Source organism: Carlito syrichta, unplaced genomic scaffold (assembly GCF_000164805.1).
Source record: "Carlito syrichta isolate Samal-C Ts95f unplaced genomic scaffold, Tarsius_syrichta-2.0.1 Scaffold316169, whole genome shotgun sequence".
Lineage (NCBI taxonomy): Eukaryota > Metazoa > Chordata > Mammalia > Primates > Tarsiidae > Carlito > Carlito syrichta.
Window position 1 is genome coordinate 401074 of NW_007260265.1, and position 14089 is coordinate 415162.

At 56.5% G+C, this 14089-nt stretch overlaps 1 protein-coding gene across 1 annotated transcript in view; it reads right to left on the minus strand.

Moving 5' to 3' along the window:
- The window catches only part of FAM69B (family with sequence similarity 69 member B), a 26759-nt gene that overhangs the window by 12503 nt on the left and 167 nt on the right, over nt 1–14089 (minus strand). The window contains exons 2-5 of the mRNA XM_021706866.1: nt 12569–12651; nt 11988–12067; nt 11436–11515; nt 4659–4811 (exon numbers count right to left, since the gene is read on the minus strand). Coding sequence (XP_021562541.1) covers nt 4659–4811; nt 11436–11515; nt 11988–12067; nt 12569–12651 — 396 coding nt within the window. The remainder of the gene's footprint in view (nt 1–4658; nt 4812–11435; nt 11516–11987; nt 12068–12568; nt 12652–14089) is intronic.

Here is a 14089-nt window from a genome sequence, read left to right on the forward strand (position 1 = left end):
TTTGGCCACTCGCCGCCAGAGGACCGGGCGCGCCTCCCGCGTGGGGCGATCGGGCGCGGAGCTGCCGTAGTCTCCACGTACAGGTTTAGTGTGAACAGAAGTTTTCATCTCGCTTGGGTAAACACCTAGGAGGGTGCTGAGTTGGACGGTGCGGGCTTGTTGAAGGCTCCAGCCGCTGCCAAGACGCGCTCTGGCGCAGCGCGGCAGCCACAGCCCACAGCAGCGGGCAGCTTCCAGCGGCTGCACACCCTCCTGGTGTCCTCAGGTTTTAGCATTTTAGCCAACCCCGTGGTGGGTGGCGGCGTCTCTGAGGTTGTGGTTTGCACTTCTCTCGAATGAATGCATGAATGATGAGGCTGAGCGGGTTCCCACGTGCTCAGTGGCCACCAGCATATCCTCTTTGGCAAGGTGTCTCTTCAGATGTTTTTGACCATTTTTTAAAAATCGTGCTGTTTCCTCATTATTGAGCCTTGAGCCTTCGTATATGTATCAGTCCTGGATCGGGTATGTGCTTTGCCAAGGTTCCTCTCCCAGTCTGTAGCTTGTCATTTCATTCTCTTAGTAGTATCTTTAATTTGATTTTCTTCTTCTTAGTTTTGTTTTTGTTTTAAAGAGAGGCAGGGTCTCACTATGTTGTCCGGGCTGGTCTCCAACGCCTAGGCATCAAAGGATCTTCTCGCCTTGGTCTCCCAAAGTGCTAGGGTTACAGGCGTGAGCACTTGTGGCTGGCCTACTTTTAATTTTAAAAATAGAGACAGGGTCTCACTATGTTGCCCAGGCTGGTCTCGAACTCCTAGGTCTCAGACAATCCTCTCACCTCAGCCTCCCAAAGTGCTGGGGTTGCAAGTATGAGCCATCAGGCTTGGCCTCTTAACAGTGTGTCTTTCCAAAGAGACGTTCTTGGTTGTCTTTTTTTTTTGAGTTGGAGTCTCACTTCATCACCCAGGCTGGAGTGCGGTGGCACGTTCATGGCCACCCCATTGTCGACCTACTGGGCTCAGGCGATCCTTCCACCTCAGCCTCCCAAGTAGCCAGAACTACAGGCACACGCTACCATGCCCAGCTAATTTTTTGATTTATTGTAGAGATGAGGTGTCACCAAGTTGCCTGGACTGATCTCAAACCCATGGGCTCAGGCAATTCCCTCACCTTGGCCTACCAAACCGCTGGGATTACAGGCTTGAGCCACCACGCCCAGCCTCGATTTTGATGAAGCCCAATTTAACCAATTTTTTTTCTTTTGTGGACTGTGCTTTGAATGTGTATCATATCTAAGAAATCTTTGCCTAACCCATGGTCACAAAGATTTTTCCCCTATGCTTCCTCCTAGAAATTCTATAGTACAGTATAGAAATTCTAAGGTTTTACGCTTAGGTCAGTGATCCGAGTTCACAGTTATATATCATGACAGATATAGATCAGGGAGGTGTCTTTTGTGTTTTGGGTTGTTTGTTGGGAATGTTCGCCCGTGGCTATCCCATGGTTCCAGCTCCCTCTGTTGAAAAGATGAACCTTTCTCCAGGTGGCAGTTAGGGTGGGATTCTGCACCAGGGAGGAGGGGCAGGCTCAGGGGGTACTGCAGTGGCTTGGGCCCAAGACCTAGGTGGACAGGCCTGGACCACCATGAGGCTGGAGAAATAAATAAATACATGGAGGCTGGGTGCAGTGGCTTATGCCTGTAATCCCAGCAATTTGGGAGGCCAAGACAGGAGGATTGCTTGAGCCTAAGGGTTCATACCAGTCTGGGCCACAAAGTGAGGCCTCATTTCTACAAAATAAAAAAAAATTAGCTGGGTATGGTGTGAGGCCTGTAGACCCAGCTACTTGGGAGGCTGAGGCAAAGCCTTGCCTGAGCCCAGGAGGTCAAGGCTTTGGTGACCTCTGATCACGCAACTGCACTCCATCTTGGGTTTCAAAATGAGACTCCGACTTAAAAAAAAGAAAAGAAAAGAAATTAACAGGTGGGCCCTCCCAATGACCCTGAGCTTCAAGGTAGCTGGTAGCCCAGGCAGGGAGGAGGGACCGCCATGTCCCCGGACGGTCCCTCCTCTCCCCCGCAAAGCCAGGCACTGCCCCCGGGTGAGGGTCCCGGAACTTGGAGAAAGGGAACAGCAGGATGAGAGAATGGCAGACAGAGCACCAGGCGCCAGCCACCGCCCAGCAGGCAGACCTCACTCAACCTGGAGGGACATCCTGCCATCTCTGCCTGCCTGTGAGCATCCGTGGGAAAATGCATCAGCCACTGGCCCCACAGCTGTGAAGGGTCGGCCTGTCCGATAAAGGGCTGTCACTAGTCTGGGGGGAAGAGGGAAAGCTGGGAAGGGGCAGTCGTGGTCAGTGCCGCCCTGCCCCCACGCCCGGGAACTCAGCTGGGGACACAAGAGCCCATGCCTTCTGTCAGTGTGAGTCAGGCCAAGACTGCAGCCAAGAAAGGCCTGGTGGGGCTTCTCTCAGGGAGGGCTCCCTGGAGGAGGTGACACGGGAGGATGATTGGTCCACGTGTTCGGGTATGGTGAGGAGAGAGGGGTATGGGTGAATAAGGGCCTGAAGATGGACCACACATCAAGTCACCAGATCCCCAGTAGGCCCGGGAGGTAGTGTGTGTGGGCCAAGCAGAAACGTGGGTTCCACCTGCCCGCCCTCACTGCAGCCCAGGACCTGTCCAGGGGACATTTCCAGCTGCCTGGGCCAGGCCCCAGAGGGAGCCCACTGCTCTGGGGTCTTCCCCATTTCCCCCACGGGCCAATACTGGGTAATTTACTGGGCGAGGGGCAAAAAAACTCTAGAATTTTTTAGTAAAAAATTGTGTGTAGCCAGGCTCGGTGGCTCAGCCTGTAATCCCGCACTTTGGGAGGCCAAGGTGAGTGGATTGCCTGAGCCTGCGGGTTCGAGACCCGCCTAGGCACTTGGCGAGACCTCATCTCTACAATAAATGAAAAAAATTAGCCAGGCGTGGTAGCCCACACCTGTAGTTCCAGGTACTTGGAAGGCTGAGGCGGAATGATCGCCGGAGCCCAGCAGGTCGAGGCTGCGGTGGCCGGGAGTGGCCACTGAACTCCAGTCTGGGCGACAGAGGGAGACTCCAACTCAAAAAAACAAACAAAAATTTGTGTTCTCACATGTTGAAACTTCAGTCACCTTCCAAGTATTCTCCATTTGATGTAATACACGCATCAAGATGCTCTTTCTACTGTTCAAAACAGTTTTTGAACTCACCCATTCTGATACTTTTTAGTGCTTCTGCCGTTTTTTGTTTCGCCCCTTCCACGTTGGCCAAACATTTCCCTTTGAGGACTCCTTTCATCTGGAGAAAAACAATGTCACTTGGAGAGAGATCGGGTGAATAGGGAGGGTGGGGCACAGGGGGCACGCCGTTTTTGGTAAAAAAACAAAACCAAAAGACACCACTGAACATGCAGCACAGCGTGGGCAGATGCACTCATAAATCACCCATCATGAAATGGGCAAACACACTGAAAGAATCTCAAAAAAAATTCACTGAAGCTGAACACAGCCTCTCACAACAAGGCTAGCTGGTCCACAGATGCCGATGGGTTCCTAGAACACTTATCTGGCAGGGCAAGCTTGTCCTACAAGGGACCTGCCCTCCAAAAGATAATTGTGGGGGTTTTCTTGGGTCCCCTTTGTATACTGAACAGAAACGTACTGGCTCACAGTTCTGGAGCTGGGAAGTCCACGAACCGGTTGTTGGCATCTGGCCATCCTGTTGCGCTGTCCCGAGGCAGAAGGAGGTGGGGAGGGGACAGGAGTGAACAAGAGGCGGAACTCAGCCCCCAGACCCTTTATGTTGGCCGTGAATCAATTTGTGAGGCCGAGACACAAACACCTCCCGGCATATGCTGCAGGGCTTGCGTTTCCAACACACGCTTTTTGGGGTACATATCCAGACCACAGTGGGACAGTTGCATCCAGGGAGTGCCATCACACGGCCCCCCTCCCCTTTTTTTTTAGTCAGAGTCTCACTTCATTGCCCAGGCTGGAGTGCAGTGGCACGCTCGTGGCCACCGCAGCCTCGACCTGCTGGGTTCAAGCGATCCTCCCACCTCAGCCTCCTGAGCAGCTGGAACTACAGGCACACGCCACCATGCCCGGCGAATTTTGGATTTATTGTTGAGAAGAGGTCTCACCAAGTAGCCCAGGCTGGTCTTAAACTCCTGGGCTCAAGCAGTCCTCCCACCCTGGCCTCCCAAAGTGCTGGGATTACAGGCGTGAGCCACCACTCTCGGCCCATGCTAGCCCTTTCCATTATGGAAGAGGATGTGTAGGATTCTTTGGGGGCCAGGAGGGGTCTACGGCAGAGGGCATAGCCTGTGCCAAGCTCCCTTGGAGGCAGGGGCCTGGGGCATGTGACGACAAGGCTGGCAGGTAAGCAGAGCCCAGGAGCTCAGAGGTTTGGATTTCCTCCTCTAAGGGAGGGCGCCATGGAGGTAGGGGGGAAGGGGTAAGGTGGCAGGGATGAGGAGGAGGAAGGGCATGGTGCCCGCAAGACACCAGCCAACCTGGTCCTCTTCAGCCCTTGGTCTGGCCTCTCCCATAGGCAGGCAAGGATGTCTAGAGGGTCAAGGACCTCCTGATCAGGGGCAAGCAGGCAGGTGAAAACAACTGGCACAGGGGAGAGGGACATAGACCAGCCAGACCTCTGCCAACTGCAGGGCCAGGAGCTGCGCCACCTGCCCCAGCAGGAACTTCTTGCCCTTGGCATTCAGTGCCTCGTCACCAAGGGGCCCCCAGAGCCTGGTCCACGAGCACTCAGAATAGAAAGGGTCCAGCCGGGCCCTGTGTTCCCCAGGCTCGCAAAGCAGAGAGCTGGAGACACTCAGGCACAGGTGGGCAGAGCAGAGGGGCACCTGCCCTGGTAAGGCCAGGAGGGCATCCTGGAGGAGGGGGATCCTGAGCCGATTCCTGGAGGAGCCCAGCGGGAAGCACTTCAGACAGAACAGGAAGGTCTTTCTCTGTCTTAGTCTTTCTCTGTCTCTTTTCATCTGTCTGTTTCTCGCTGTCTCTCTGTCTCTGCCTGTCTTTCTCACTTCCCCTCTCTGTGCCTCTGTGCGTGTGTGTCTGCATCTCTGTTTCTGTGTCTGCATCTCTGTCTCTGTGTCCCTGTGTCTCGCTCAATGTCTCTCTCTACTTGTCTTACTCACCTTCTCTGTCTCTGTGTCTCTGTATGTCTGTCTCTGTCTCTCGGTTTCTATCTCTCTGTCTCTGTGTCTCTTGGTTTCTCGCTCACTGTTCCTCCATCTGTCTGTCTCTATTTCTTGCTCACTGTCTCTCTGTGTCTGTCTCTGTCTCTCTCTCTGTGTGTCTGTCTGTTTTTCAGTCCCTGTCTCTCTGTCTCTTTGTCTGTTTCTCACTCACTGTCCCTCTCTCTCTATCTCTGTCTCTCTCTGTGTGTGTCTGTTTTTCAGTCCCTGTCTCTCTGCCTCTGTGTCTGTTTCTCACTCACTGTCCCCCTATCTCTGTGTCTCTGTCTCTATCTCTCTGGGCCTTCCCCTCCCCCTCCCCATCTCCCCAAGCAGTCTAGGATGCAGTCCCTGGCTTTGAGAGGTGGAGGAGGAGGAGTGACAGCTGGTGGCCTGGACCTCTCTCCTCAGCCTCCCCGCCTTGTGGCCCACCTCTGTTAAATGGATATTCACAGAGAAGTCAGGGCTCACGTGTGGAAGACATTTCCTCACTCAGCATTGGCTGTGGAGGTGGCAGGGACTCACACCTGCACCCAGGAGCCGCGTGACACATGGAGCACAGGGATGCTGACATGCAAGTCTCATGGGCCAAGGCAGGATTCCCCAGGTCAGAGCCCAGGAGAGACAAGAGCCTGCACACTCTGACCCATTTCAGTTTTTAAGTCCATGACATCCTCACTGGCACCCGGCGGGACTCAGGAGCTTCCAAACCCACCATCCTGCAGGTGTGGACAGTTTATCCATCCCACCTCAGTCGCCAACTGGCAAAAGGTGGCGCTTGCTGGGTTGGGGTTGGTGTGGGAACCACAGGACCCCTGTGGGGTTTTTGTTTCTTTTCTTTTCTTTTTGAGCTGGAGTCTCACTCTGTCGTCCAGGCTGGAGTGCAGTGGCACACTCACAGCCACCCCAGCATCAACCTGCTGGGCTCTGATGGTCCGTTCACCTCAGTCTTCCAAGTAGCCGGAACGATAGAAACATGCTATCACGCCCGGCTAATTTTTTATTTATTGTAGAGACCAGGCCTTGCCCAATTGCCCAGGCTGGTCTCGAACCTGGGGGCTCAAGCAGTCCATTCGCCTTGGCCTCCCAAAGTGCTGGGATTACAGGCTGAGTCATGGAGCCCAGCCAGGGTTTTGTTTCTAAATTTTGAGGAGGGAGATCAGGGTCTCTCTCTGTTGCCCAAGCTGGAGTACAGTGGCGTGATCACAACTCACCACAGCCTAGACGTCCTTGGCTCAGGTGATCTTCCCACCTCAGCCTCCCGAGGAGCCTGGACTACAGGCATGCACCATGCCCGGCGAATTGTTTTACTTTTTTATAGAGACCAGGTCTCATTATGTTGCACAGGTTGGTCTCGAACCTCTGGGCTCAAGCAATCCTCCTGCCTCGGCCTCCCAAAGCGCTGGGACTAGAGGCGTGAGCCACCATGCCCAGCTAAGCTTTTTTTTATTGTAGACAAATATATATGAAATAAAACTTACCATTTTTAAGCCCATAGTCCTGTGGCATTGAGCTCATTCACAGTGTCATGCAGCCCTCACCATCCTCCATCTCCAGAACTTTCCATCACCCCAAATTGAAACCCTGTCCCTATGAACCACTCCCTCCCTATCCCCTCCCAGGGCCCTGGCACTCTCCATTTCACTTCCTCTGTGGATGTGACAACCTGGGGACCTCCTGTGGGTGGGACTGGCTCATTTCACTCCATGGCATATCCTTGGGCCTCACTCCAAGTCGGATCTCCTTTCTTCTTGAGGCTGGATTATATTCCACTACGCATGGGCACCGTGTTTGGTTTCTCTGCCATCCATCCTCAGACACTGAACTGTTGTGACTGGCATGGCCCTTCCGCGAGGGGCTGCCGACCCTGGACACCTAGCAGTGCCGCTGCTGGGAGTTTGTCTTGGGATGTTCACAGTAGGGTCAAGGTGCTCCCAGCAGGGCGTCCACCATGCCGGCATCTGCCTCGTGGGCACTGGGGGTTCCCAGTGTCGCTCGGCAAGGCTGGTGAGACCCCAGCACAGTGGCACCCGGGGCAGCTCATGCCAGACTGCCTGAATTCAGAGATGCTCAAAAGCAGAAGACCAGGTACCCGTGGCCCTGCTTCATAAAGGGAAGCTGTGTGGCTGGGTGTGGTGCCTCACACCTCTAATCCCAGCACTTTGGGAGGCCAAGGCAAGAGGATCACTTGAGCCCAGGAGTTCAAGACCAGCCTGGGCAACATAGCAAGACCCCATCTCTACAAATCTTAAAAACTTAGCTGGGCGTGGTGGTGCGTGCTTGTAATCCCAGCTACTTGGGAGGCTGAGGTGGGAGGATCCCTTGAGTCCAGGAGGTTGAGACCAGCAACATAGCGACACTTCATCTCAACAAAAATAAAAAATCAAAAAATTAGCTAGGCATGGTGGTGTGTACCTGTAATCCCAGCTACTCAGGAGGCTGAGGTGGGAGGATCACCTGTGGTGAACTGTAATCATGCCACTGCACTCCAGCCTGAGCAACAGTGAGAAGCTAGCTAGCTCAAAAAAAAAAAAAAAAAAAGGTGGTGTGAAAACAGACTCACCCTCTGGCACCCTATGGGCCTGCAACCCTGAGGACAGGTTCTCTGGGAAGCTCGGGGGAGGACACGTGGCACAGAGTTGGGTGTTGCATCCTGGGCCGGGACCAACTATGTCGGGACACTGGGGTGTGCTGGTGAGACCAGCCTGTACCCTGGGGAACTGTGCAGTGGTCATATTTATTTACTTTATTGTATTTATTTATTTATTGTAGAGACAAGGTCTTGCTACGTTGTCTAGGCTGTTCTCAAACTCCTAGGCTCCAGCGATCCTCCCGCCTCAGCCTCCCAAAGTGCTAGGGTGAGCCACAACGCCCAGCGGCCTGGCCTTATTCATAAGGGCTACAGGTTTTAATACAGTTCCCCGAAATGAGAGGTACAAGGGTTACACAAGACCACAGGGGAAGCCCCTGCCCCTCCCCGATGTCCTCAGGATTCCGGGCAGAGGTCAGCAGACCTGCTGGAAAGTCCTTTGCACCATCCTCCTGGATGGCAGCAACTTCGTCCCCAGTTTTCTTTTTCTTTTTCTTTTTTTTTTTTTTTGAGTCGGAGTCTCACTCTGTCACCCAGACTGGAGTGCAGTGGCTGCTCCCGGCCACTGCAGCCTCGACCTGCCGGGCTCCAGCGATCCTTCCGCCTCGGCCTTCCAAGTATCTGGAACTACAGGCGCGTGCTACCACGCCCGGCTCATTTTTGATTTATTGTAGGGATGAGGTCTCGCCAAGTTGCCCAGGCGGGTCTCGAACCCGCGGGCTCAGCGATCCACTCAGCCTCCCGAAGGCGCGGGATTGCAGGCTGAGCCACCGAGCCCGGCCCCCAGTTTTCAAGGAAGCCTGACTGAGGGGGTCGTGGCTGTGGCGCCACGTGTCCAGGTGAGTCAGGAGGCCACCTTCCCAAACCCAGTGACCAGGCGCCTGGGCAAGGATGCCGCAGGCACGAACAGGCTGCACAACCTGTCGGGCCACACACATCCAACCCGCCCCAGATTCCCCAGACAGTGACAACATGGGCCCAGCACCCTGAGGGGAGAACTCAGTGGGGTTATGGGGAAGCCCACAGCACAGCAAGTGCCCACGGGGCAGCCTCAAGGCTCGCAGGGTGTTCTTGGTTTGCCGCCTTCCCTCTGCCCTGGGCTGGGACCTGCCCTCCACCCTCCCGAGGCTCGTGCTTTCCACTAGAGGGCAGTGCTGTCCAGCCCTTGGCAGAGGCCGGCTGGCCAGAGAATTCAGGGGTGAGCTTGGGGTACTTGGCCCAGTCTCTAGACAAAATACCAGATGCCCCCCTTAGGCTTGAACCTCACATGAGCAACAAATACCATTTTTTTTTTGAGTCGGGGTTTCACTCTGCCACCCAGACTGGAGTGCAGTGGCACCATCACTGTTCACCCCAGCCTCGATCTCCTGGCTCAGGTGATCCTCCTGCCTCAGCCTCCCGAGTAAGCTGGGACTACAAGTCCTACAGTCCTATGCCACCATGCTCAGCTAATTTTTTTTTTTTTTTTGTAGAGAAAAAGTCTTGTATTGCCCAGGCTGAAAAAATTATTCCTTGTTTATCTGAAATTCGAATCTAACCTGGAGTCCTGTTTTGGTTTTTTTTGTTTGTTTGTTTTTGAGTCGGAGTCTCACTCTGCCCCCCAGACTGGAGTGCAGTGGCCGCTCCCGGCCACTGCAGCCTGGACCTGCTGGGCTCCGGCGATCCTTCCGCCTCAGCCTTCCCAGTAGCCGGAATTACAGGCATGCGCTACCACGCCCGGCTGATTTTTTGATTTATTGTAGAGGTGAGGTCTCGCTGCCCAGGCGGGTCTCGAACCCGCGGGCTCAGGCAATCCACTCACCTCAGCCTCCCAAAGGCGCGGGATTACAGACTGAGCCGCCGAGCCCGGTCCTGCGTTTTTATTTGCTAAATCTGGCAAGAGCAGGGGTGGGGCCACCACTCCTGCTCTGAGCTCATTAGCCCGGTCACTCTGGAAGCCGGCTGGGTCACCAGTTGGCCACACCGGCCCTAGGGGGTGACTCAGATGCCTCTTCAGGTGGGGCAGGGTGGGGCAGTGGGGCTGGGTTCCTGGACCTTGCCTCTTAACTCTTACTCAGAGACAGGAGCATTCACCTGGCCCACTCACTTCCACTCACTTCCACTCACTCCTGTTTGGAGGCCTGCAGGTAGTGAAGGGTGTGGTAAGGGTCAAAAGCCAGAGACCTGGGTTGGCTCACTCCAGGAGGGATGTTGCTGACACCACTAGACTTGTTCAGTGTCCAACGTGCACAGCTGAGCCGTGAGGTCCTGGGCAGCCTCTCTGCCTCCCCCTTTACCCAAGGGGCTGCCCTCCTGTCGGCCTGCCAGCCACCCCCTCCCACTATGGCCTGTGTGCTCCTGCTGGGGTTTCCTTGGTTCCATTTAAGTCATGAATCCTCCTGGCATTTAACTGGGTCTCTGACAGGGCAGGAGCCCCGAGTCACTTTTCCGCCCCTGGGACACTCCTCCTTGCCCCTCTCGTTTGAGTGAGCTGTGTGCCCACATGGGAGGGGGACAGGTAGAGGCAAGCTCAGACACCCCAACCTTCTGGAATTGAAAAGAAGAAAACAGGAAGGGAGAGACAGACAAAAGGGACACGCCGGGTGTGGTGGCTCACACCTGTAATACCAGCACTTTGGGGAACCAAGGCAGGGGGATCGATTGAGCCCAGGATTTTGAGATCAGCCTGGGCAACATCGCGAAACCTCATCTGTACGAAAAACAAAAAAGTTGGCTGGGCGCGGTGGCTCAGCCTATAATCCCAGCACTTTGGGAGGCCGAGGCGAGAGGCTTGTCTGAGACCGGGGGGGTCAAGACCAGCCTGGGCAATTTGGTGAGACCTCATCTCCACAATAAATCAAAAAATTAGTCGAGTATGATGGCGTGTGTCTCTAGTTCCAGCTACCTGGAAGACTGAGGCGGAAGGATCGTCTAAGCCCAGCAGGTCAAGGCTGCGGTGGCCGTGAGCATGCCGCTGCCCTCCAGCCTGAGCGATAAAAGTGAGACTCTAACTCAAAAAAATAAAAATAATAAAATAAAAAAATTAGCCAGGAGTGGTGGTGCCTGTAGTCCCGACTACTCGGGAGGCTGAGTTGAGAGGATGCCCTCTCAGCCCAGCAAGTAGAGGCTACAGTGAGCCTTGATCGTGCCACTGTCCTCTGGCCTGGGTAACAGAGACCCTGACTCTATTGTGACAGAGACACTGGCCCAGTGCAGGTTGGCCGCATCCCAGCTGTTCAGTAACTGTCGCAATGTCATGTCTGGACACGAGCCCTGGCCACTCAGCTTTCCCGGAGAAGCTAGCCCAACTTTCCCACGGGCAGCTCCTTCCCGGTGACCTCCAGGGTCCCTTGGCCTATCCGTTTCTGTGGGCACCGGGCTCAGCCCAATGGCTTCCACCCTCGAGCTGCCGCGCCATCTGAGAGCTGGCAGCCTCCATAGCCCAGGCCCCCACTCTGGACTACTCGCAAGGAGGACGCCTTCATTCCTTCAGTCATTCATTAACTCACCAGGAAGTGAACCAATGTTTAGGCCACGGGGGACGGGAAGCCACTGCCTATGCCCGCAGGGGCCAGGCCAGGCAGGACAGGGTCCCACAGCCCAGGCCAGGCCTGGCTTGGAGGAGGACAAGACATCAGGTCCACCTCGGTCTCTTCTGGACTCACTCCCTGGAAACTGTGTAGCCGCCCAGGGTCACCCTGGGAGTGTGGCTCCAAGCCTGAGAAGCACAGTGGGCCGAGGAAACCTGGCAGAAGGACCCAGTGTCAGGAGGCTCAGCAGGTGTGCCACAGCAGAGTGCCACGGAGACACTAAAGGATGCTCCTCCCCAGGTCCTGCTGCCCCTCCCATGTGACAGAGGACAGCGGCCTCGGAGGAACAGGGGCCTGCCTAGGTCTGGCACTCAGGCCTCGACTTTGACTGCAAAGTCGAACTAACCTTCCACCCTGCCAGAAAGTGAAAACTTGCTCCCAAAAGTGGGGGAATCTGAGCCCCCAGAGCAGGTTTGCTGAAGCGCATGGTGGGTGCTGTCAGAGCCCTTATGACCCCATCACAGGCAGGGCACATGGGCAGAGCCGCAGGGAGCAGGGCTTTTAGGCAACCGGCTGGCCCCGGGGGACACAGGCCACTCTTGAGGACTCGGGCAGGCAGGGATTGAGGGCAAGGGTGAGGGGATCAACAGTGACTGCAGACCAGAGCCCGGTCCCTTCCCTCCACACCCCTCTCTGCCCCCTGTCCCGCTCTCTTGGACTGCGGCCCTGCCACTCGAGCGGCGTCAGCTTCTCCAAGCCCGGCCACTCTAGGGTGGGGGAGGAGGGGACCTTTACCAAGGAGAGGGCTCCCCAACCCATCCCATCTCCAGTGCTCCTGCTGCCTCTCATGTCAAGGGTGAGAGGTCAGGACAAAGGTCGTAGCAGGTGCAGGCCCGGCAGGACACCTCCCAGGCCCTGGGCCTGAGCTGTGGCCCCTCGGCCAGCTGCAGATGCCAGGGGGTGAGGCTGAGGGCCACCTCCAGGCCTCCATCCCAGCCCTGTTCGGGTTTGGAAGCAGCCAGTGCAGCTGACAGAGCCGGGGATGCCAGCTGGGCCAGGGGTCAGGTGGCCCGAGGCCTGGGACGCTCTGCCGATGGGCCTGGCATCTCTGCCACCACCACCCGCGCATGCCTCACCAGGCTGGGTCATTTCATCACCGTGTGCCCCGAGGCACCATGTCTTTATCCCCTTTGATCAGATTGGAAACTGAGGTCAGAGAGGCAGAGCTGGCCTGAGATCACTCAGGGCTGCAACCCCGGACTCCTCACCTCTGTACCAAGCCTCTCTCACGGGCCAGGACCCAGGCATGGCCCCTCGTCCTCTGAGCGATCACAGACCACCTATCGGCACTCTGGGTTGTGGGATGTTAGAAGCAGGAAAGCTGACTCCACTCTGACACTTCCTACTCCTCTCTTGTCCCTAGCTCCTGCCTAACATGCATGCCTTGGACACCTGTGTCACGGGTTCGGGAGACCATACATGGAGCACACCTCCTCTGGGCAGGCGAGGGGCTGGTGCAGAGAAGGACCTGCCAGCAGCCTCCCTCTGTCTCTGGTGCCTCTCTGTGTGCCCCCTCCCCACCGTGTCCCAGCCCTAAAACCCTCTCGGGAGGAGGATCACAAGGGTGTCACTCTGCTGCCCACCCCGGCCTGTGATCCCGGAGCTCCAGAGGATCGACATCTCGTGTCTGAGGCCACGTGTCCCCGCCTGCCAGCACTGCCCTGCCGGCCTCCCAGCCACCCTGGGGATGTGTGGGCAGCCCCACCCGCCTGCAGAGGCCCAGGAATGGGCCCGGAGGCCGCACCTCATCTATTTTTAAGCACAAGCCCATGAAAGATTCACAGGCTGTTTTATTTACAGGTGGCAGGGATGGCACCGGGCCCCCACGGCACGCCCATCAGGAGATCTGACCACACGCAGCCCAGGCACGCTCTGCCAAGACAGCCCCGGGCTCTCCTACCCACCTCAGCGTCCGGCCACCCCTGTAAGCCAGGTTCCCTGTGCTGCCTGCCCTCCCTCCATCCAGCCTCCAGTCTCCTCTCCAGGAGGAAGCCAGCCCTGGAGTTGCCCACCAAGGGAGGGGGGCTCCCCCTCCGGGCCCCCATCTGGCCGTGCAGTGGCCACACCCCCGGCCACATGATGGTCCTAACACCATCAGTTGCCAAGACATTCTCTCCCTGCCCCAGCTTTGGGTCTCGGTCTCCGGGGTAGGTCTGCAGGGAAAGACCAAGTCAGCACTTGCCCGAGCTGATGACTGGCTCCCGCCTGGTCACTCCAGTTGAGGCGACCGTCCCCATTTTACAGACCAGGAAACCGAGGCTCTGCACGCTGGCTAACTTGGAGTTAGAAGCCAGATGGACTGGACTTCAAAGCCAGGGAGCCCGTCCCTGCCCCTCCCTGCCCTGCCCCTCCCACCAGCCCTTCCTGGGTCACCCAGTGATGGCTTTATAGAAATAAAGCTTCCTGGAATCTGGGCACCTTGGCCCATCCCACCAGACGCCCATCCATCCCAGGAGAAACACAGATAACAGAGGTCCAGTCCGCCCGACAGAAGATACCGTGATGCACCCCTGGCTGCCCTGCCCGCCCTGCCAGCGTGCTCCTGCACTCAAGTGTCCTTGTGCCCCGGGCTGTGGGCTCCTGTGGGGCTCAGAGGTGGTGCCAACTCAGTCCTGACACGTCATCGGGTGGTGTGCTGTCCAGCAGAGTCCCAGCAAATGCCCCGGGGTGCTCTTGTCTATCCTTGGGCTAGGGATGGCAGTGCTTCCTTCCTGGTCACCACCTGCTCA